Here is a 23,648-nt window from a genome sequence, read left to right as displayed (position 1 = left end):
AGCCCCTGCAACTCAGGAATCTCAGCACTTGGTCCTTCTTGAAACCAGGTAGGTAAAACCAGATAAATATTTCCTTCAGACTCAATATTCATTTTTAAGTGCTTACTGGAGATTTTGGATTAATTAAATTAAATAAAGGTTATTTCAACTTCTATAATTTCATTTTAGAGTCTAAGACTTAAGACAGTAAAGAAAATTGCATCTGTGCTGCTGGTGAGAGGATTCAAAATAGTGACTGAGAACACAATCCCCTTAAAAAAATTTGGGGGGTAGGTTTACCATACCAAGGCAAACATTTAGAGGGGATTCAGACTGGCAAATCCTGGACCCCATCCAGTCAAAATTAAGGACTTAAAGTCTCATTGGTTTAAACAGAAGATATTAGTTGTCCCATAGTACTGCTTTACTTCAGAATGACTGGACAGCCAAAAAGTTGCAATTAAATTTTGCTCCCTGCTTCTCTCTCTAACATAATGCCCTCAGAGTGTTTTCCGTGCATGCAAGTAGGAACTTGCAAAAGTGGAAATCAAGAAGAAGATTCTTGCCTGCCAGCTTACATATATACAGAATTTGAAAACTAGCAGTTTGGGCAAATCAGGGGCTACTATAATGTACAGGATCTCGTATGGGATGAAACCGAATCACAGAATTACAGTGGTGCCTTGCAAGACGAAGTCTCTTCGTCTAGCGGTTTTTTCGTCTTGTGAAGCAACCCTATTAGCGGTTTAGTGGATTAGCGCTATTAGCGGCTATTAAAGGCTTAGCAGCTTAGCGGCTAAAAGGCTATTAGCGGCTTAGCGACTTAGAAAAGGGGGGAAGCGAAAAAAATTGCAAGACGCGCAAGACGTTTTCGTCTTGCGAAGCAAGCCCATAGGGAAATTCGTCTTGCGAAGCGCATCGAAAAACGGAAAACCCTTTCGTCTGGCGGGTTTTTCGTCTTGCGAGGCATTCGTCTTGTGGGGCACCACTGTATAGTGTTTGTAATGTTCTGTGACACAAGATCAGGGAAAAGCTATTTAAAACTTTTTAAACAAGTGATGGAAGAGACAGGCAATATAAATAAATGTAGGGGAAGTTGCATTAAAGACCTTTAAGGCTGCTATCCTATACACAGTTACCTTTGCCAAACTCATTGAGGCTTCCCTCTTAGTAGACGTGTATTGGATTGTACAGTGATTCTCCAAGTGAAATACAAGCAGGTATTTAGTGGCAGAAGCAGAACACCATTATTCAAATCTGTCCCTTTTCCTCCAGTGACACAAATCAGAAATCCCATTTAAAAGCAATTTTTGGCAGGGATGGGGAATTTATCTACCAGCTAATTGGACCAGGGTCATTTACTGATTTGTGTAGGCCATAAAATGTCAGACCCTGTACTCTTTCACGTCAGGAGCTGCTCTTTTCTTGACTGTAATGGCAAAGAAGGCCTTATCCCAGCCACTTATCCTGGGACAGAACAGGCAGCTGGGATCATATGATATGTATGTGTGTTTGGGCGGGACAAAAGGGATAGGGATCAGTTGGACTGTCAGCCTTGTTCTAGAGGCCGTTGCTTCTTGTCTCACATGAGTAGGAAACATGACAATCTGTGCTGACAGATGCCACACAGGCAATTTAGTGCAATGGAACAAGAAGGCAGTGGTGTTTCAACTCACAGCAGCACCCTGCTCCATGCCAAAATCCAGCCTCCCTCTGCCTCTCACGCTCCATTCTAAGTAACAGTTGCGGTGCCCTGGTGGTGTGCTGAGGCTCCGTGCCCAGTGTGACCGAACCGGTTCCCCTCCCCTAAACCTGACTCTGAAGAAGGCCAAAGTAAGATGCCTTTAACTGGAAAGAACTATATGGAGCTATCTCTGTGGGCAAAATGCAGTACAGAGCCCTGTACAAACATGGTGTGCAGAGAGAGAGAGGAATTACAGAATTAGATAACTTTATGAGGGAAAAGTAGTATTTCCTAGTAATACAATTTTTAGTCAATACAAGAAGATATCTGAGGACAATAACACACTCCACAATGGAAAATGAGACTTACATGTCTGAGAAAAGAGTGGCTAACCCGCAGTGGGAAGTCTGTGCAGTGTTCCAGTTCTTTCAGGAAATACAGACAATGGAAGTCATACAGCTTTTCCAAATTTCCAAATATGATATTCCGCTTCCCTCGCAAATCCTGAGGTAAGTCAATCCTTTCCATTTCTGGAAAATAGCTGTTGATGATATAGCCTAAAGATCTGACATACTCCCTTTCTGTTCTGATCATCTCATCCATTATGTGGTTCACCTTACTGTTGAAAGAAACAGAAGAATTGCATGGAACACAGACAACAATGCTTAATTAGCAGTAACTTAAGAATTTAGCATCACAGGATAGCTTTGGTGAACCAGTCATACCTATAAAGACATATATTGATGACAAAATGCATACATGTGATGACATAAAGCAGACCTGTGTACTGTACTGCCTTCTGGGGAACTCCCGATTCATAGATTTCCTTTTGCATCTTACTTGTTCTGAACTGAAGACACTTCTCCATCTCTGGGCCTGTAAGTGGGAATGATTCCCAGGAGTAATATTGGACATTTCTTTCTTGAGAAATCATCCATGCAAAAATCAGGGTTGCCTCATTGGCTGCTAAACCGTTATTGTGGTGTACTAATTTTGGCAAACCTCTACCAGCATTTGTAGTTACAGTAGCCAATCTTAGTTCCTGCAGGTTTCAGGCTCTTATTTGCAGCCATAGTTTCCCACTCCACCCTTCCCACTATAAAAAAACCACGTGCACTCCGACAGAGAGGGGCTTATCCACATCAGATGCTGTAGAAGAACCGTTACTAGCCAGGAAGACAAAATAATTTTGTTATTTGAAACAGGCTCCCCCTACACAGTACAGAAACGTTTCCTATTACATCTGCAAAACTATTATGACCTTTTCCGTGTTTACATTCTACTGTAAAACAGAACATTCCAGAGATGATGTACAGCTGCTTTCTCATGAATTTCCCCCCAAAAATACAATATTCAGCACACAGGGAGTTCCTGCTGGTAACTGAGACTGAACGATTGAAAGGCAAGCCGTGAGGAAAAGGATTTAAAGAACTACTGGCAGTGGGATTACTGACTTCTCTTTCGCTGGATAGCAGACCCCACTGCCATACTGCACACTGCAATTGAAACTCCCCCTTTTGCTGTGTGGCATATGGTATACATGTATTGGCGGGGGGGGGGAGCTGCCAAGGGCTGCCAATAGACAAAAGCCCAAAATCCTCCTTATTTGACCCTCAGCCAATTAAAGCAATTTTAGCTATTTATGAATTTAGTTGAATGTTTATAAATTAAGTGAATCTGTATACATTTGCATCTAGCAAAAAGCAGTAGTTTTGAGACAGAAAGCAAACTTTCTTTGGGTGTATATGTTCTATACATGCACCAGCAGCACAGGCATCATCTTAAAAAACACCTTCCCTCCTGTGCCATCTGAAAGGGAGGAAGGCCCCCTTTAAGGCAGCGCCTGCTATCTGCAGTCATGTGCTATTCCAGGGACTCCAGGTTCTTGCCCAGGGTTTGTTTCCTTTGGAAATAAGGCACAGCAGAGACAGTGGTGTCTTAATGATATATGGTTTATTTACACATACATACAACCTGAGCCTATGCTGGAGGGGTTCAGAGCGTTACGCTCCAAGCTGGTCCCTTGCTTCTCCCATACAGCAGCCTTGGATACAAAACAAAAATCTGCCATCCTCTCTGCCACAGTTTTGCTAGCACATCACTGTCCCCTGCCATCCTAGGAATTCTGGCCTTTTGTCTCCTGCTAATGAACTCCAGGCGGAGGGGCTCACATCCCTCTGCTGTCCAGCAGAGAGCAACTGCTTTGTTGACCGCCCAACTCCCTGCTCCTTTGTTTGCATAACAACTTCGCCATTCTCAGACTTTGTTCCCCTAACAGCCACACTCAGTGCTTGGCAGTTTAAACTCCCCCAACCTTAATTAATTCTAACCTTTATTGGACCCAGGAATTTAGGGTGTCTCACACCCCACAAATTCATAACACTACTTATTTTAAACATATATTAATAAGGGTACCTGTTCAGTCTATGAAATGTGCTATTTAATGAGATTTACCCTGATTAATTGATTAAACATTGATGTTCTGCTCCTTAAGAAGTAATTGTGCATGTAGTTGCAGAGCTGTTTGGATCTTGGCCAATAGATTTTGCATAAATAATAGTTATACAGTAGTCCAACAATTTCTGCAGAAATGCAAAACTTCTGATTTTGGTCCCTGATCACAACAATACCAAGCTATTTTTCATGGAAAAGTCATAATAAATAACAAGATGAAAAAATCTTTTTTAATCATTCCAGTGGCACCTTAAAGATCAACTAAATATAAACTTTCAAGGCATGAGCTTTCATGTGCAATACACACTTCGTCAGATGCTTTCTTGGAAAAGGTAATTCTGGCACATCTCTGTACTGAGTGGATACAGATAATTCAACCACAGAGAAATGAGAATGACAGCTTAGAGTCTCCACTAATTTATTTCTCACAGTAAACCAATGGTTTTCTCTCAAGTCACACTAGGGTGCCTGGCACACAGTTTAAGTAAAACTGGACAATGCCAGTATAAGTGGCTCAAAACCCATCTCTTCACTTAAATATATGCTATGTGGCACCTTTGCCCACACATTGGACCAGGGTGCCGTACCTGCTTAATACGACAGATCAGCCTAGAACAATATTTAGTTAGATTTGTTGCACTCAAGTCTTAGACGTATATCTCCCACTGTAGTAATCATTTTAGTTTCTTTTAAATATGTCTCCTGTTGATGTACCAGAAATAATAAACAACCTTAACAATAGAAGAAATACTCTGGGTCATTAACAAAAACAGGAAGGGTTGAATCTCATACATCTAGAGCAGTGTTTCCCAATCTTGAGTCTCCAGATGGTTTTGGACTACAACTCCCATTATCCCTAGCTAGCAAGACCAGTGGTCAAGAATGATGGGACCGGTAGTCCGAAAACAACTGGAGACCCAAAGTTGAGAACACTGGAGCACCAAATCAAGAATCAGTACCTATAATGCTGTGGGGAAATGCTGTGGGATAGTCTCTCTGCAGACCAGTAGATAAAATAGTTTGAATTGTAGTCTTCTTAACCTAGGTTGCAAGGAGAGTGTGATTTGGAGGACAAAAGTAGCAGTGGGGAGGATTGCTGAACCTGTCCCCTGCCTAACACTTCTTGCCTTCGCTGCCCTCCCCCAGCCCCTATTTCCAAGTCTGTTTTCCAGCTGCATGCCTGCCAAGGCTTGAGGAAAGGCTGCAGCGGGAGGGTTCAGAGAGGAACTTCAGATGCATCACCTCTGACTTTGGGGCTGGGAATATCTGGAGCCAGACCTAATTTATGGAAATGTAAACAGTTTTGGGGGGTGGTTTGGGGGTGAACAAGCCTAGCCTTAATCCAAATAAATGGAAGTGCTGGGAAACTGGCCAGTCTGGGTGGAGATGTATTGTTGAACCTAGATGGGCTGCACTCCCCGGAAGGATGAAGGTCACAGGTTGGGTGGGAGCACTCCTGAATTTGACACTAATGATGGAAGCACCGGTGGCGTCAATGGCACAGAGTCAATTAACAGAGCCTTCTAGCTGGTGGCCCCATGGCTGCAGAACTCCCTTCCTACAGAACTATGAAGCTACAAAAAGCTACTTAAGTGCAGTGCAGACCTTCAAATGTGCATTGAAGGCTCATTTCTTCCAGTCTGACTTTAACATTTTTTTTCATGCGGTTGATTCCACTTGGTGCGTTCCTACAATTCTGGATTCTTGTTTTCTAACATGTCACATAATTATTTTTAAGTTTCAAATGGATCTCAGCTGATCTCATTTAGTTGTATGCTTTCTTGTGAAGACTATGCATTGAAAGGCAGAATATACATATGATAAATACTTTGTAAAAAGCAGAATGGTGCACCAGGATTCACTTAAATGACAGTCCTTATTTTATTAAACCAAACTTGGATTGAATGGTATCAAATGAAAGGTACCTTTAATGCAAAGTCTATTATTGTAAGAACTTGTTTTTGGTCCAATCAAGATGAAAGCTCAGTATTACTGAGCACATTATTTATGAATAATGGCCAGGGCAGAAACACAATGTCAAAAGGGATATTCTTTCCTTCAGTTGCTGGCAATTTTTCTCCAAATTGCACAATATTTCTACTTATACCTAATTAACAAATTTGGCTTGTTTACTAGACAACTGGATGACAGCAGTATCGTTCAGAATATCACTGAGTCTGGCAACCCTAGCAGAGTTTTCTTATCCTACATTGTCCAGTTAAAATTCATTTGTAGGTGAAGGGAGGCCTGTCACAAGAGTTTCATTGTTGCTCCTGATTCTGATTAATCTAGGAACACATTTTGACACTCTCCAATTCTGGTCACAAATGAAAGAAGTTAATCTGAAAATCTACAATTCAGCATCTCAAAAATGGAAGTCTTGCCCAAATAAGAACAAAAAGAAACTTTGGCAAAAGAAATGTAAGAGATGGAAAGAATTCGAGAAGTGCTTTGTCAGGAAAATTATTGCCAACAAGATTAAAACACACACACACACCAGAAGCAGAAAACCAGCTGGGGAGGTAGTTGGATGTCAAGTAAATTAAATGTATGCTAGAAGACAAGATTTAATTAAAACAATGCATTCTTTCTATCAGGTCTTCAGCATGGAAAATGTAGGGCAGAAAATGACATTTTCAGGGAGTCTGAAAAACTGAGGCAAATACTGAAGACAAGAGATGAAGTTCTAGCACTTGCAGACAAACTAAAAATGAACAAATCATGAGGTCTGAGAGTTCTTAAATAACTCAAATCTGAATTTGCTAGTCTTCTAACAAAATGTGTAACTTGTCTGCAAGATTGCAGAAGGAACTAGGACATTACAGGCAGTTTAGTTTAATGTCTGCTCTGCATCAAGTGGGAGAAAGAATTGGTTGGTGTCTGTCTGAGGAGACACTGGAGAATTGTGCCTTTGAGGGTAAAGTCAAACTGTTGGAGAGTTAAAGCACCTGCTGTGGTTGTAGAAACTGAAACAGGAGAGACATGTTTTGCTGCAGCTGAGGCATAGGAAGGTGTCCAGTTGTGCTGCTGCAAGTGTACCATGATGTTTCTTCTCTCTGTGCTCCTCCCAGTGGTCATTCCTCCTCTCGTCACTGCTGTGGCTACATGACCTCACTGTCTCCAGGGGATTCCCACACAATGGGGCTGATATTGCCAGTCTTGATAATTTTGTCTACTTGGGCTTCACCATAACTAGCAACCTCTCCACTGATGCTGACCTGGACAAGAGTATTGGCAAGGCTGCAATGACTCTCCTCTCCAAAAGAGTATTGGAAAATGTGGTGCTAATGGAAAAGGATTGTTAAAGACAGCTAGGCGTGCAGAACAACTCATGCTGACGAATCAACACAGCTTCTGGAAAGGGAAGTCTTGGAGTTCCTTAAATGTCAAAAAGCATGTAAATAGCGGCAATTTGCAGAGACTGTCAATGTGCTGTAATAAGTTTGCAAAAAACACTTTGCTGATAGAAATGCTTGCATTCCCTTTGATTGTATTAAAAGCAGGTCCAAGTTGGCAACTGCCCAATTTTGATGGAGGAGTTTCTTCTTGTTTGCCTGAGGATGTGGATAAGTTGCTTGGAGGAGCAATACCAACCACTTGCTAGTGGGACCTGTGTCTTTCCTAAAAATTGACAGAGGGAGACAGGCCAGTTGGGTGGTGGAGATTGTAAATGCTTCCTTGAAGGACAGCTGTGTCTTTGAACCTTTAAATGAAGCAGTGATAAGACCTTTAAGAAATTGCAACTGGATCCCAGCTTCCTAGATATTTGGCAGCCTCCAATCTTTCTTTTCTGAGTAAGGTAACAGAGCAGGTAGTGAAAAACTTCTTTCCACACTTTCTTGAATTAACCTGTTTATTTGGATCCTTTCTAATCTGGAAAGGGCAACTATTGAGGGTGAAAAGATGGTGAGGAGCACGGAGACCTAGTCTATGAGGAACGTTGAGGATAAGTGATGATTAAGTGGCAATATGACAGCCGTATCCAGATATTTGAAGGATTAGCACATAGAGGAAGGACCAATTTATTTTCTAGTGCTCCAGAGGGTGGGATTTGAACTGATGGATTCAAAGGAAAGGAAAAAGTTATTCAGACTAAAAAGCATGAGCTGTAGAGTTGGAAGGGACCACAATGGTGATCCAGGCCTCTTCACCTACCTGAGACAATGTAGAAGTGGATTTCCTGCGTAAGCAGGGAGTTGACTAGATGGTCTCTGAGGTTCCTTTTAAGTTCTGCAAACCAGCTTATACAGTGGTGCCTCGCAAAGCGAAATTAATTCGTTCTGTGAGGCTCTTCGTATAGCGGTTTTTTCGTCTTGCGAAGCAAGCCCATTGACAGCTTAGCGGATTAGCGCTATTAGCGGTTTAGCAGCTTTTAGCAATCAGCTGTTAAACGGCTTATCAGCGGATCAGCTGATAAGCAGCTTAGTGGCTTAGGAAAAGGGGGGGAGGGGAAAAAACCCGAAGGAACTCGCAAGACTTTTTCGTCTTGCGAAGCAAGCCCATAAGGAAATTCGTTTTGCGAAGCGCCTCCAAAACGGAAAATCCTTTTGTCTAGCGGGTTTTTCGTCTTGCGAGGTGTTCGTCTTGCACCACTGTAAATTACAACCTTATTGTAAGGATTTAGAAGCTTAGTCAAATCTGGGAAGTTCAGTATCTGCATCAGAAGGGATGCATGCACTACAGAAACCTGTCTGCCAGCGTATCTGTATGTACCACAAATGGGGGAAAAGTATCACTTTTCAGAAAATGTCCAAGTTAGAGCCTTCCACTTACACAGTACGTATAATCCTGAGAGCTAAAATATAAGCCAATGGCATCAAGACATTTGACAACATCCGAAACTCGCATCAGCTTCAGATCTTGGATGGAAGTGTTAGCGACAAATTTGAGCCTATTATGTGCACTTTGCCATGTTCTCCTGCGACTGTTTTGGACCTTTGCAAGTGTTCATGTGTGCACCAGAGATGTGCTCCACCATGTATCCGCAAGACAAGCAAACTGAATTGCAGTGAGAAGTGCAGATACGGCAGCAATCAGGACCTCTGCAACAGAAATGGTCTAAGCTATATTATCGTACTATTATCTCATGCTATACTGAATCGTTTACTGTTTATACTGGATTTATAGTGGAAATATAAAATTTAGCACTCAGCAATGCTGATTTTTCACATTGATTGGACCCAAACCATTTCTTATACAATACTTTTCATTTGATATTATGCAACTCCTATTTGGTAAACTTTATGAAAATAAAGCATGGCATTTAACTGAATCACCCAAAACCACTTTGTTTCAAATGTTACCCCGCCCCCCGCCGCCGCCGCCAATGATGTGTGTTGCCTACCATCAAAATTCATAAGCTGCATGCTCCAACAGGAAGAAGACCTGGGAATCTGGGAAAGGGGATTTCCTATCATTGTCCTCTGCAGAAGAGATCAGGGAGCCAGCTGTGAATCAACTAACCTTGTGAGAAGACCCTACCCACTCTGAACTGAATTGACGGATAGCTTCCCAGCTTCTGCATGAAGACCTCCAGTGAGGAAAAGTCTACTATCGTACTAGATTAGTTCAGCAATGGAACCAATTTCCTGCAGGTGTGCTGGGCTCTTCCTGGAGGTCTTAAAGGACAGGATTGTTGTTCACATCTTGGGGATTCTCTAGCTTCAGATTTCTCGCACAGAGCCTACAAGGCTCCTCCAATTCCATGATTAACCTGGAGACATACAGTAAGAATGAGAACCAGCTTCAACTTGAAAAGTGAATGTCTGGTCCTCATGGTTGCAAAGGATATCCTGAAACTTGAGGGCTATGTCTATCCTAATAATGTTCCACATACATGAGCAACACAGGTACATGTGACCAATTTGGGGGTACTTGAGTAAGAAGAGTATGTGACTCAGACAGCACACTTCCCATAACTCAGAACATGTTGAAAATGCTGGATAACAGTCTGTGCCAAGAAAAGAGAAGTCTGGTACTGTAAAACTGAAGAGGTCCACAATGGGGGAAAGGTTTGAAAAAGGAAGAAAGAAGCAAAGAGAATGTGCTTATTTGTTTTATTGACTATGGGAAGCAGATTAACATAATGAGTGCTAATATGGGAGGCTGTGCATCTGTAGGTCATGAAAAGAAATGTTTTGGATTCATGATTGCTTACCTGTAACTGCTGTTGTTCTTCAAGAGTGGCCCAAAATCAGGGTAACCAACCACATAGGCTACTTGGTGGAAAACCCTTCTAGAGCCATGTCACATTGGTCTGTGTCAGCGTTTGGCATCTGTGGCAGATCCTTATCAGTAGCGTGGGAGTCTCCTGTCTTTTCAGTGGTCCTTTACCAGAGCCAGGTGCCTGCCTTCTGAATGAATTAGGTTCTTTTACCCCATGCACTGTCAATCCTTTTGGGCATAGGTGGCTCAAGAGAAGAAATTTCAGCAGCCAGATGAGTGAGAAGTTTTGCATCCCTCCTGGAGAGTTTATCCTCCCTCTTGGAGAGAGACCTTAAAACAGGCTCTTGATTGAGGATATGAGGATATGAGGCTTCTCTCTAAATATATCACATCAACTTTTCTGGGGTTAAAAGACAGATCCAGCAAAGCACTGTCCAACCTCAGTCTGGAACACTCTGCACCCCAACAGTAAGAGGGCATTCCATTTCAATGTGGAATGATGAAGTAGGGGAGGTCTCTGGGCCATATAACTCTTAGCATGGGCAATGCTGCAAGACATACAGAACTCCCCTTCTGCCAGAGTGACAAGGGAACCTAGTAAAATAAATGGTGAACTGTACGTGCCCTGCAATGAAAAGCAAAACAGTCCAGCTTCACCTCCATGAAAGAGGTCAATCTCAAATGAAGGTCCTGCCATTATCAATCTGATGGTGTGTGGGAGGCCTCTCTTTTAGATCATATATATATCCTCAAATATGATGGTATGTGGAAGGCCTCTCCACAACACTAATTCTGCTTTAGAAGGGTTTTCCCCTGAAGGTAGCCAGTTTATTTGGACACCTATGTGTGCAAATTTGGTAAAGATCCAGTTCCAGAAACATATATTAGAAGGAAGCTCTGAGTGCTTTTATGTGGAACAATATTTTAAATGCAGGAAAAATAGGTCAGTATAAAAAGTAATATATTGTGACTACGTCTGATAACTGAACTAGGGTATCTGAGGCACTACAATTTTCCGTCTTATTGGTATGGATGTTACAGCATAAAGTATTTTAAATGCAGGCCCCTTATCCTTTTGTTTTTGAGGAGGCAAAGCACTGAAAATGGTAACTCAGTGTCTAATCAATCCTTCTAGTCAACTTGTGAACATTTGGCTGGCATGTGTTTTATGGTATGATCATCGGCTGATACATAATCAGGAACCAACAGCACTCACAATTTAGGAGAGTCTATGCTTCAAGTATATACATCAAATATTTATACCGTATTTACTCAAGTCTAATGCTCCATCGAATCTAATGCGCACCTCAATGTTCAGAACCTTGAAACCAAGAAAAGCATTGGCTTGCAAATGTCAATGAGCCAACGAATCTAATGTGCACCTTAATTTCGCAATGTAATTTGGCCAAAAAAAGGTGCACATTAGATTTAAGTAAATACGGTATACACCCCACATTTATAACTGCCAAAACCAACACAGGCTTAGGAGGAAATGTTAAACAGCTCTCAGATTTCATTGTGCAGGCTAAAACACCACAGGAAGAATCACATTGCTAAAGCTTCTCTGCCATGTAATTATCCCCATTCACTTCAGTGGAAGGGACACCTGCTCCTCTGCCTATGGCAGGTGGTACATTTCCATGGGCAAACAAAGCCCAGGCCCATAAGAGATGGCTTGAGGTTTTCTCTTTCTCTCAGCAGCACTGAATTATTTACCGATAAGAGGCAGATTTAGGTCAATAATTCAGTGCTGCTGAGAAGAGAAATGGGCACTGTAATCTTCTGAACTTGTTGGTATCTTTAATTTTACTCCAAGAACAAAATAGACCACATATTTAATGCCTTGAGCTCAGATTCAAAATTGATTGTTGAAAGCTGCCTTGAAGTGTCTATGGAACCACACCTGGTTATATATCTTAGGAAATTCAATAAAAATAATGATGACAGAAGAATCCTGCAATGTGTTGCTCAGTGAAGAGTACAATGTTACAAACAAGATTTTTCACTTTCAGTGATTAAAGGAAAGCTAATTGACTCAAAAATGTAATCAGCTAACAATTCTACTGAGAACATGTTAAAATATTTACAGCACTTTTCAGGCTGTTTGTTCACCAGAATGGATTCCGTTGTTGTCATTTCTCACCTTCCCCCTCTTTTTTTCTCTTCTTCATCTTCTGCGTGGTGGATTCTTGAAGGAGATGATAAACTGCGATTTCTACAAACCAAAGGACTTTTGATACTGGAACGCTGCGTGTTTCTCTTTTCTGCAGCCACATTGCTGGCTACCTCCAGTCCTCTTATGTAAACTCCGGTATACCCATGATGATGCAGTTCACTGTGGTTACTCTCGTGTCGGGTCAACTCAAAGCTCTGTGTCTTCTTCATAATCTTCTTCAGCGGATGTCTCCTGTGGCGAGTGCTGGGTGTCTGGATTGGTTCTGAGCAGCAGGTGGAAATGTTGTCCAAATCCTCCGAAACACGGCTAGTGCTTTGAAACCTACCCAAGAGTGGAGTAAGAGTTTGTGAAACCGAAGGTTTAACAGAAGAAGAAAATGGATCAGTGTTTTGAGCAGCATCTTCCTGATGTAGAAAAGAAGGCACATCCTCAGGTGGGCTGCTGCCTTGAAACGGACCGAGTGACTTACTGTCATGGACGTTATTGACGGTGCTAGAACAAAAGCGGGAAGATTGGCTTTGTTGTGTTGCAGATTTGCTGCCCAGGTTATGGCCATCCCTGTGGCCAATCTCAAGCAGAGCACTGCTGGACCCTTCTTCCTTGGTGCCTTTAATTGCTTCTGAAAAGACCTCTTCTAAGTGGTGCCTGGTCTGCTGGCATTTGAGCCATAAAATATTCCATTGCTTTAGTTCCTCCTTGTTACCCAGAGCAATAATCACCTCACTGACTTTCTGAAAGTTCTCGGCAGAAAACTTTGTAGCTTCTTGGTGGTAGCTTTGCAAAGACTGAACTGCTGGCTGAGAATACTTGGCTTCCACTGAAAGCTTTTCAAGAAACTCATTACAATGAACCATCCACTTGGATGCCTGGGTGATTAGTGGGAAAAGAGAGAAAGAAAAAAGAATAGTTAAATGGAGGACATGGATTGATTGGCTGGTTTTACTTATATGGAGCTTTCCTACAACGAACTGTGCCCAAAATAAGCTGTTGAGGCTGGGCAGTTGCGTCATTACTGGGGTTGTGGTCTAGCCCCCAAGATTCTAGACTGCAGAAACTGTACCCAGTCTCTCAAGAGTGAAGAAAATGTCTCTCTCTGTTGTACATATCTATCCAAATCCACCCACCATATTCTGCAGCATGGTAGACTGTGAGCTCTGAGATATGAAGAGGGATCTGTAAGCAAAGCTGTTTTCATGGAAAGTCATAGAGCTAGAAGGGAGCCAAGGGTCATCTATTCCACCCCCTGCAGTGCAAAGTCATACTGTAGAAGAGCAAAGAGAGCAAAGAGCATGCAGACACTTCTGTGATCTACTTCTGAACATAACATGTAGAGTGGTGTAAGATGAAATAAAAAGAAAATAGAAATATTCTTACTTTTTCATAAAATTCATATAGCTTAAGCAGCTTCTCCAGTTCACATCTCCTCTTCTCGGTTTGAATTGTGATGTTACTCAGATACCTACTGAAAGCCTGAAATTCTTCTTCAGATTTTAATGAAGAATTCTCTTTTATGAGCTGTAGCCCTTTCTGGGAATATTGCTGTAACATAAAAAGAACAAGTGGTCTTACCTGAAATGTACTTTCGGGAGTGGGGCGTCAAATCCAACAGAATGGAATGGGCGCCCTGTTGCAAGACACTAGACAGGAGCAAAGACTTGTGGGAAGTAGGCTGGACTCCCTCAGTTTTCTGGATTTGCCAAACAGAAAGTACCAACATAGTCCCTAAAAAAAAATACCTGGCTACTTCCCACTTCCTTGGCTTTGGAAATTTCTATAATAAAATCTCTAAATTGCTAAGTATCTGAAAGGCAAGGAAACACAACACAAGGAACTAGCACTCAAGGTAGGCCATACTCCCACCCAACAGTATATAGTAGAGCACCATAGGGTGGGGTCCATTGGATACAATGCCCCACTCCCAAAACTACACTTCAGGTAAGATCAATTGTTCTTTTTGGTTTGTGGGGCGTCGCATCCAATGGAATGGGACATACCACAGTGGAGACACCAATTCAGGCGGGTCCCATCCCTGCAATACATTGACTATAATACCTGTTGGAGCACTGTACGACCAAAGGCCGCCTCAGCTGAGGACAGCTGGTCCAATTTGATAATTCTAATCTGTGCATTATCTTACATTTCAGGATGGGGGCACTAGCCTCTTGGAACAGTCTTATAGAAAAGGATTCGTCTTGAACAGAACCATCGCTAATCATCGTCAACTTCTGCTTCTAGCAAGAGGATGGAGCGGAAGGAAAAGGAAACTCATCCTCAGCCTCTTTTCCCATGGAGTTGAAGGGGTTATGGGAAGGGACTCTAATATCCCAAAGGTTTCTGTTTGCCACTCTGTGAACCAGGAGAAAAGGCAAGCAAAAGCCACACACTCCATTTTCCACACCGTGGAGGCGGGGGAGAAGAAGCTACACACACTCGCCTTGTCACAGCTGCCGACCAGGAGGATGAGGACAAGGGGCAGGCACTCTGTCACCACCAAAGCTAACTGGGAGGCAGGCAGTCAGGGCTCAATTTCAAAGGCAAATAGAAGCAGTCAGGCAGGGACATATTAGAAAAGCTCACTCTGTTGTGATCCCAGAAAAATGGCGGCAGCCGCTGAAGCTGCTGAGGAAAAGGAAAAGAGTGTGCCGAGAAAGGGCCGTCTGAAAGCGGGAATGGCCTTTGGCACTGCAGCAAGGGTTCTGGAAATTAATTCAATATAAACAACTAAGGAATAAAAGAAGGATGGCAAATACGGTAGGTGGAAAAACCAAACATAAAGAGCAACGGAAAGGGGTTTTTTTGTGTGTGGAAAAAACCACAACGCGTAGACAAAGAACTGTAAAACTAAAATGACAATAAGGGAAATCTAAAGAAAAAAGAGGGTTCAGAAACTAGTAAAAAACTTACAGTGGTGCCCCGCAAGACGAACACCTCGCAAGACGGAAAACCCGCTAGACGAAAGGGTTTTCCGTTTTGGAGGCGCTTCGCAAAATGAATTTCCCTATGGGGTTGCTTCGCAAGACGAAAAAATCTTGCGAGTCCCCGCGGGTTTTTCCCGCTTTTTTCACCCTTTTCCTAAGCCGCTAAGCCGCTTAACAGCTGATCGCTAGAAGCCGCTAGACCGCTGTAGCGCTAATCCGCTAAGCTGTCAATGGGCTTGCTTCGCAAGACGAAAAAACCGCTAGACGAAGAGAATCGCGGAACGGATTCTTTTCGTCTTGCGAGGCACCACTGTAGTTAGGAGGGCTAGGAGGAACGTACTGGCTGCATCTAGATAGGAAAAACTGAGGGAGTTCAGCCTACTTCCCACAAGTCTTTGCTCCTGTCTGGTGTCTCGCAAGAGGGTGAACACCCATTCCATTCCATTGGATACGACACTCCATGAATTAAAACACCAAGTTGTAAATTTTCTTTCTTCTTGACCAAACACTTTCTATTACACAAGGAAAGAAGGATTTGGGGTTTCAAAAGGTATTTGTTAGCCCTTGCACAAACCATGGTGATTGTGAATCACACACCCTTGGTATTGTTGGTATGCCATCATATCAAGTTTTCCAGAGTTTCAATGGCTGCAGCAAATAGCCAAAAGCCCCATCATGGTTATGGGCCTGGTTGTCACATGTTTTAAGCTACATGCATAAAGTTTGAGAAAGCAAAGCACTTACCATTGCCTTTTCATTGAAAACCAGGAACTGTTCCTGTTTCCTTTTCACATTTTCAACTGAAAGAAGTTCTTGATCCAAAGGCCCAATATATTGTTCTCTCTCATTTTCAAACCAGACTTTTATCTGTAAAGAATACAAGGCTTTATATCTAGAAGTAACAAACAGTTCATTTAGCACACCTTTAGCAAAAATGTGCATCTTCATCAAAGTAATGTGGGTTTAAAAAAAACTTATTTTAAAGCAAACTGCTCTAATGTTTTAGAACGTATGATGCTGTTTAGTTGCAACCGTGGCCTGAAACCACTTTAATTTATATGCATGTGCATGTGCGCACACACACACACACACACACACCAGCCTCCTGCACTTCTTTTCCTTCACATGTTTCAACATGCATGGCCAGTGGTATAAGGGGACCACTGAGAAAGTTCTCCTGAGGGCCAAACCATGCATGTTACTAAAAGCATGAGACAGCTCCCTCCCCACCCAATAACTTTTAAGGCAAAGACTTGATGTGACATCACCACAAAGGGAAGTGTGGCCTCTTTTGGTCTGTGGAGGGCCACATTCACACAGGGGTAATCTTTCAGTAGGAGGGGGCATATTGCCTGCTGGTGGTGGGCAATTCTGGATTAATTAATTCCCAATAAAGTGAGCTCTACTGGGTTTGATGGGGAAGGGCTGCAGCTCACTAGCAGAACATCTCCTTCCTTTCTTGCAGAAGGTCCCAGCGTCAATCCCTGGCTTCTCCAGGTGGGGTGAGCAATGCACCCAGTCTGGAATCCTGGAGGGCCACTTGTTAGTGTAGATCAGGCATCCCCAACCTTCGACCCTCCAGATGTTTTGGACTACAATTCCCATCATCCCTGACCACTGGTCCTGTTAGCTAGGGATCATGGGAGTTGTAGGCCAAAACATCTGGAGGGCTGCAGGTTGGGGGTGCCTGGTGTAGATAATAGTTTGCTAGAGGGACCAATAGTGTGAATCGGCATAGATCAGCTTCCTGTGCTCCTAAATATAAAGAGATATTCATTTTACTACAACGAATCGATAGAGCTACCATTCTGGAGAGCATGGGAAAGAAATCCCTTTTTGACTAGGCACATATTTGAACACACCCAGCAGAGGCCTATCAATTTGATCTCAGGCATCTGAAATGTAACAAAATTTTCTTTAACCGGGGGAGGGGGGATGTTCAATCCCAATCAATCAAAACTTTATTAGCAAAGCCAACAGGCCACAGCTATGCAAGATTTAAAAATAAAATAAGAATAAAGGAAGATAAAAACAAGCAGAAGGAGGTCCGTCAGATGAACAAGTCTGTCACTCAGATGGTGGCCCTCAATTTCACAGCTCTCTCGATGTACCTCGCGACCTTCTCTGTTATCTGACTATCCGTATCAGATAAGAGAAAAAACAGTGTAATGTCTTGTGAACGGCCGGGGTTGGAGAGAATGAGTGGAGTAACAATCTCATTCCTTAGGTCTTTGTAAAGGGGGCAGGATAGGAGGACGTGGGACACTGTTTCCGTGTTACCATCTCCACATGGGCAGAGTCGTTTTTCAAATGGAGTCTTTTGGTAACGACCTTCGAGTACGGCAGAAGGAAGAACATCCCATCTAGCCAATGTAAAGGCACGTCTGTATTTTGGGATGGTTAATTTGAACAAATATGAAGCTGGAGAGTCAAAATGGGAAGGGGGAAAGTAAGTATACCATGGGCACAGTTTCTTTAGGATAGTCAGGTTGTTTTGCCGTTCAATGTCTTTCAGGCGCTGGCCTATTAGACTCTTTGCTTTAATGAGGCCCATTGATAGTAGGGACTGCGAATGCAGACCGCATGTAAGGAGTTTTTGATGCACAGTTTTGAACCACTTGCTTTTGTGAGGGTCTTGCATTACTAGAGGCAGTAGACCGGGTGGGTTTAGATTAAGACGAAGCCAATAGTTGAGTGTTCTTTGCCAGGTCTGAGTTTCTACAGATGGAAGGCAGGCCTCGAGTCGTAATGCTGCGTTTGGAACACAGGAGGGGACGCCGAATATCTGCCTTAGGAATTTAGACTGAACAGTTTCAAGACTGGAGCAGTGGTTCCCCGTCCAGATTTGTGCCCCACACAGTAACTGCGCCAGAGGTTTTGCTTGAAAAACTTCAAAGGCTGCTGGGATGTATCTGCCCCCCTTCGTGTAAAAGAAGCGGGACAGCATCTTAATACTTTGAGCTGCTTTTTCTTTGGCATATTTTTGATGGACATCCCAGGACCCGGTCGACTGGAAAACAATACCCAGATATTTGAAGGCTTTAACCTGTTCAATTGTCTGGTTATCCATCTTCCAGCTGTACTGTCTGCATTTCCTTGCAAAGACCATGATTTTGGTTTTCTGATAGTTTATTGCCAGTTGCTCTCTCCTACAATATGCTGAAAATTCACCTATGAGCCTATTTAAGCCTATTCTTGTTCGAGATAGGAGTATCGCATCATCAGCATACAAAAGCACTGATATTGATTTGTCAGCCAGTTTGGGGGGAGGGGGGATGTTTTGTTTACATGTCACAGTAAACCACGGATGGGGAACCTCAGGTCCAGGGGCCAAATGTGTCCCTCCAGGTCTCTGTATATGGCTGTTGGGACTCTCCCCAGGCAACTACCCCACTCCTCAGCCACACCCTTACTGGTCCTGCTCTGCACCCTCCTTGTGTGTTTCTGCCTGGCAGGGATGTGTCCTCAAGCTCTGATGATGCCTCTGGCTTGTTTGGATGGAGAACAGAGAGGAATGTGAAAGCGTGGGAGAAATTCACCTATTGTACAATGGTGAAATTCACTGTAATCCCACTGTAATCCCTGACTCGACATTACTTTTGAATCAGGAATTGTGGTTTGTTTCACTAACAACAAACCATAGTCTGTAGACTATGTCTCATAGCAAACCTATTTAAGTAAATGTTACTGAGAGATACAGCATGGTCTCTGTGATTGGATCTCCCAGCTGTTGTTTTTAAAGCTGAAAAACAACTTTACTGACCTGTTCACAGCCTTCTTCAAATTTTCTCATTGCCAAGAGATTCTCTAGTTGTTGCAGACATTTATTAGACAATAGAACCAGCCTATGAACTTCCTCATCTACTCGATTATACAGCTTTGTAATAGTCTCCATGGCATCTCTGTTGGAGAGAGAAGGAAACCAAGCATTGGTTAACTAAATAGCAAATAACTACCGAAGCTACTAGAAATTAAAAGTGCTTACCTGAACTGTTTCAAACAGTAGTGACAAACTTCAGGTTCTGCTGGCCAAAAAGGACAGAGGCAATAATCCTACATAATAATCTCTGCCCCATTACATTATGTATCATTGGTATATTTTTTAAATTAAAGGCTGTGGTTCAGAAAAATGTGTAGCGAGTTTCACTTACAGAATGGAGTTTTGGAATGTTCCCTCTAACTTCGAGTTACCCAATTCAGATTAAAGAACAAGCTGTTTTTGAGCTTCACGGAATAGTTTAGGTTATTAGCAGCAGCAGAGAGCCTGCACTTTGAAATGAATGCATCAAAAGCTGAACTTTGCATGCCTATAGGATATGTGGGCTTTGCCCTCAGTGCTGGTAAACACTATACAGTATTTAACCGTCAACTTGGACGGCATTTTCTCCTGTCTCTTGGTTCCTTTGCAACACCTATGGTAACATTTTCATTTTTTCCCAACATCCAGACTTTTTTAAAGCATTATTTTCCAACTGGCACCATAATGACAGAGTGCTTAACAATGCATAATGCAGTAATATTGGCATATGAAGTACCTACCTATAATCTTCTGTGTTACAGAACTGTTCCTTTCTAAGCCTTGCAAGGACCGTCCCGCCCTCAAGCCTTAAGGTGACCAACAGTTTATCTTCCAGAACAAGTTTCATCATCGTCTTGTGTTTATTCATTAAGTCATCTACCTCCTAAAAATAAATAAATGAAAGCCTGTTTGCTTTGCAAGTAATTCTGCAGCGAATATACCTGAAAACGCAGCATTCTCTTGTTGAAGAACTCAGACCCAGCATTGGCAACCAGCCAGATTGGATACCACCCAGACCAACATTATAGTTTTTGCTTACAAGAATGTGGTGACACTGGTGGAAAAGCACCAGACTGGACAATTCTTCAGAAGCCTCTCCCTGCCTGCCCCGCCACCCAGTAGGCTCATGGGGCAGGGCCTACCTGAGAGTCATCGGGAGGCACCCTGGAGGGAGCCCCAGACGGCCTCTTGCTCTGGGCCCCCCTAAACATGGTCCAGCCATGCATTTCCATGACCTGATGGATGCAGCAAACAGCAATGCAAATATTGTGATCCTCTTATTAGGGGTGGAAGGACGGAGAAAGAGGGAAAGAGAGTGAACTTGTGGGAGAGGCAAGATTGGAACCAGGAGACTCCTATCAATAGCTCTGTTTACTTGTCCCAGCAAGCAGTGTTTCAAACTCAGCTAAGTACAGCTCGTGCTACATTTAAAAACACTGAACAAGACCAATACTCACTTGTGCAGTACTTGGTGTCTGGATATTGCTGAGTGAACATAAAGAGTATTGCAAGAAAACAAGGGCCTCTTTGCAGTTTGTAATAAATGGCTCAAGTTTCTGGAAGTACAGGTACAATAAATGGTTAAAATGGAACAGAAAATAGCATTTTTACAGTTATTTGATAGTACTGATGAGCTGTGCTTGTGATAGGATGTGTCCACATGCACAAAATTGCAACATTAGGTATATTATTAAGTCCATGGAAATAATAAGCTTTAGATTTCATTAAATTTCAGTGTACTCTCTTTCCAAACTGGTTCAGCAATAATGTCCACCAATGTTGAGAGTTAGTATTCCCTGCTTAGCTTGCACTATGTGTTTCTTAGGACACACAAACAACAAGTCATAAACAGGTTGGTTGTTTTTCATTCAGGTCATATCTAGTGACCTGAATTAAACATTTGTCCTGTCCACATTTTTCTAATAACCAGGATCCAGATGCTCAGAAAGGCTGCTTACTTGACCATGAGAGGATCTTATAGGAGTTCAAATTGGTTACCCAGCATACTGGGGCATTAAAGCAGAGGGGCAGTGGGCTTGGGGAAACCCAGCCAGATGTCTCAAGACCTGAAACACATCTGGGTCAGAAGAAATGTTGTTGGGGGAGAGTTTCAGCATGATGTGTCCACTGCAAATCACCCTCCACCCCACTTTAGAGCTGTGTGGTACAATCAGTATCTGAAGACATGGGTCATACCACCATAAATCTTGTCTCAACATGAATTACATTTATAGAGTTCAACACCTTTACAAATCCCTAAGGCACTGTGGTGAAAAAACTATAGCTGATCTGATAAGGGTTTTTCCCCACTGGTGGTCATGACAGCCCACTCAATCTGCACATTCTTTTTTCTAGGTCCTTTTTTTTTAAAGGAAGATTCACTGGCTTAATTCAGACATCACAGCAAGCCATGGCTTGCCCCAAGCGTAATTCACAATGCAAGTCATAGTTTGAACTTCCAAAATACTATAAACAAACCATGATTTAGAGCAGTCTGCTTTTGTTTTTCATCTCTACTATACAAACAGCCTCTGGAAATGGAGAAATGGCTGTAATTGTGGTTTGTCATTTCCAAGAAACATGCCAAATCCTAGGTAAGACTTCTCAGCCACAATCTCAGATGATCCCTGAATTGACCCAAGAATGTTTACCTGGATCATTCTTGATTCTGGTAAATATTATTATTAACAACTAACTTTTATGACAAACTAAATGTTAACTAAGGCAATCAAAAATTGGTTCAGAAAGCACCATTAAAAAGAGTTCCAAACCTTAACTCACCCTTCGAAAGCATATCCAGTCATTATGACTATAAGGGAATGTTCCATCAAACTCTGCTGTCAGTTGGCTACAGTCAATGAATCTATGCAAAGCCTTGAGCGATGTGAGAACTTCACACTGTCAAACAAAGTTAACACTTATATACAATTTGTAGACACCAAACTTTTGAATGAGATTTGCATTGTGTCAAACAAAAGAAAACCAAGTCCCAGAATGTTGGCTGGATGCCTAGCGATGCACCTTTCACATAATCTCGAAGAATTGCAGCTGGTCAAAAAGTAGCCTGGCGGCTTTCTTCATATATGGGGTTTCCCTTTTACCAAATTCTTCAGGAAGGGGAATTTGCATTATCTGAGTACTGGCATAAAGTGGAAAATTAATGAAATCAGTGTACCCACCCCTTCAGGGAGAATTCACTGAATGAAGTGCTTGGTGAATGAGGGAAGATACTCACCATATAGCCTGACATAGCAGCAGCATAGCAATCTGACTCTCTTCTCTGCAAAGGAGGGGCAGAGTACCTTTCCCAGCCTCTTCTGGGCAACCATCTGAGGGACATGTGCCATTTGTGGGCAAAGCCAGAAGCAAAAATAGGCAAAGCAACTAATGCCCATTTGAGCTTTCTAAAGTAGCCTTGTGTCGATGTCCCTCTCACACAGCTCTCTGTCTTCCATCCAGACAGGCAAGAGGCAATGTCAGAGCTCAAGGACACATTCCAACCAGGACAAAACACTGAAGAGCAGGGTCAGTGAGGGGGGTGGCCCAGGGAGAATATCAAGGGCTAGACAGGTGGGTCTGGAGGACCACATCTGGCCCCTGGGTCCTAGGGCTCTCACCCTTGCTTTAAAGGGACACTATCCCTCAAGGAGAAAAAAGACACACAGAGGGTCACAAATTTAGGTTGACATTAGCCAGTCCTTACTCAGTCTCCTTTGCTCTTAGAAGGTTTTGTTGTTGTTACCTATGCTGTCTGGCTTCCTGAGAGCAACATAGCAGAGGTACTTACTGCAGAATAACTGTTGCATAATTCACATGAGCTTTCCAAATTTAAAATTCTGTTTAAATATATATATGTATATATACCTGAAATGCAACTTCTCTGTCAGGCTTAAAAGCAGATTCCTTATCAGTCAAGATCAGAACACTATGAATGGAATGAGGAACGGCATTCTAAAAACAAAATGAATTTGATGAAATACAATATGCACACCTTATCGAAATAAGAATTAAGAAAAACCAACAGCAAAAACCAACAGCAGCAGCAATCACTGAGGAGGATTCAGAATGGAAAGTCAGTTAGCAGATAATTCCAGCACAGTGGAACCTCGGGTTATGTGCCGTCCTCCTTACGCATGCTTTGGGTAACGTGCTCCGCTAACCCAGAAGGAGATGCCCCTGGGTTGCAACCTATGCCCCAGGATGCGAGCGGAAGTCGCACACTGACAATGCGCTGGTAGCGGGAGGCTCCATTAGCAAAAACGTGCCTCATGTTAAGAACGGTGTTCGTAACCGGAGGTACCACTGTACTCCAGAAGTAAGCCCCGTTGATCTTAATATAAATGTGTTTTGAATTTCACACAAAAGACTCTTTAGCAGACGTAGTTACAGTAAGCAGAGTACTCTTTTTGATGTTGTCACCTGCTCCTTCTGAAAAAGCAAGGAGAAGTAGCAGTAACACCTGCACATCTTGTC

The 23,648-nt window shown here is 42.6% G+C and overlaps 1 protein-coding gene across 3 annotated transcripts in view; it reads right to left on the bottom strand.

Moving 5' to 3' along the window:
• The window catches only part of PLEKHG4B (pleckstrin homology and RhoGEF domain containing G4B), a 74,225-nt gene that overhangs the window by 9,550 nt on the left and 41,027 nt on the right, over nt 1-23,648 (bottom strand). For all 3 annotated transcript variants that reach the window (XM_081883762.1, XM_081883763.1, XM_081883761.1), the window contains exons 7-15: nt 23,040-23,126; nt 21,957-22,073; nt 20,633-20,731; nt 19,916-20,058; nt 19,140-19,278; nt 16,121-16,243; nt 13,833-13,997; nt 12,426-13,324; nt 2,033-2,282 (exon numbers count right to left, since the gene is read on the bottom strand). In XM_081883762.1, the coding sequence (XP_081739888.1) occupies nt 2,033-2,282; nt 12,426-13,324; nt 13,833-13,997; nt 16,121-16,243; nt 19,140-19,278; nt 19,916-20,058; nt 20,633-20,731; nt 21,957-22,073; nt 23,040-23,126 (2,022 nt within the window). The remainder of the gene's footprint in view (nt 1-2,032; nt 2,283-12,425; nt 13,325-13,832; nt 13,998-16,120; nt 16,244-19,139; nt 19,279-19,915; nt 20,059-20,632; nt 20,732-21,956; nt 22,074-23,039; nt 23,127-23,648) is intronic.

Source organism: Podarcis melisellensis, assembly GCF_964234715.1.
Source record: "Podarcis melisellensis genome assembly, chromosome: 13".
Classification (NCBI taxonomy): domain Eukaryota; kingdom Metazoa; phylum Chordata; class Lepidosauria; order Squamata; family Lacertidae; genus Podarcis; species Podarcis melisellensis.
The sequence above is the reverse complement of the archived record's forward strand: the minus strand, read 5'-3'. Positions and strand labels throughout refer to the sequence as shown.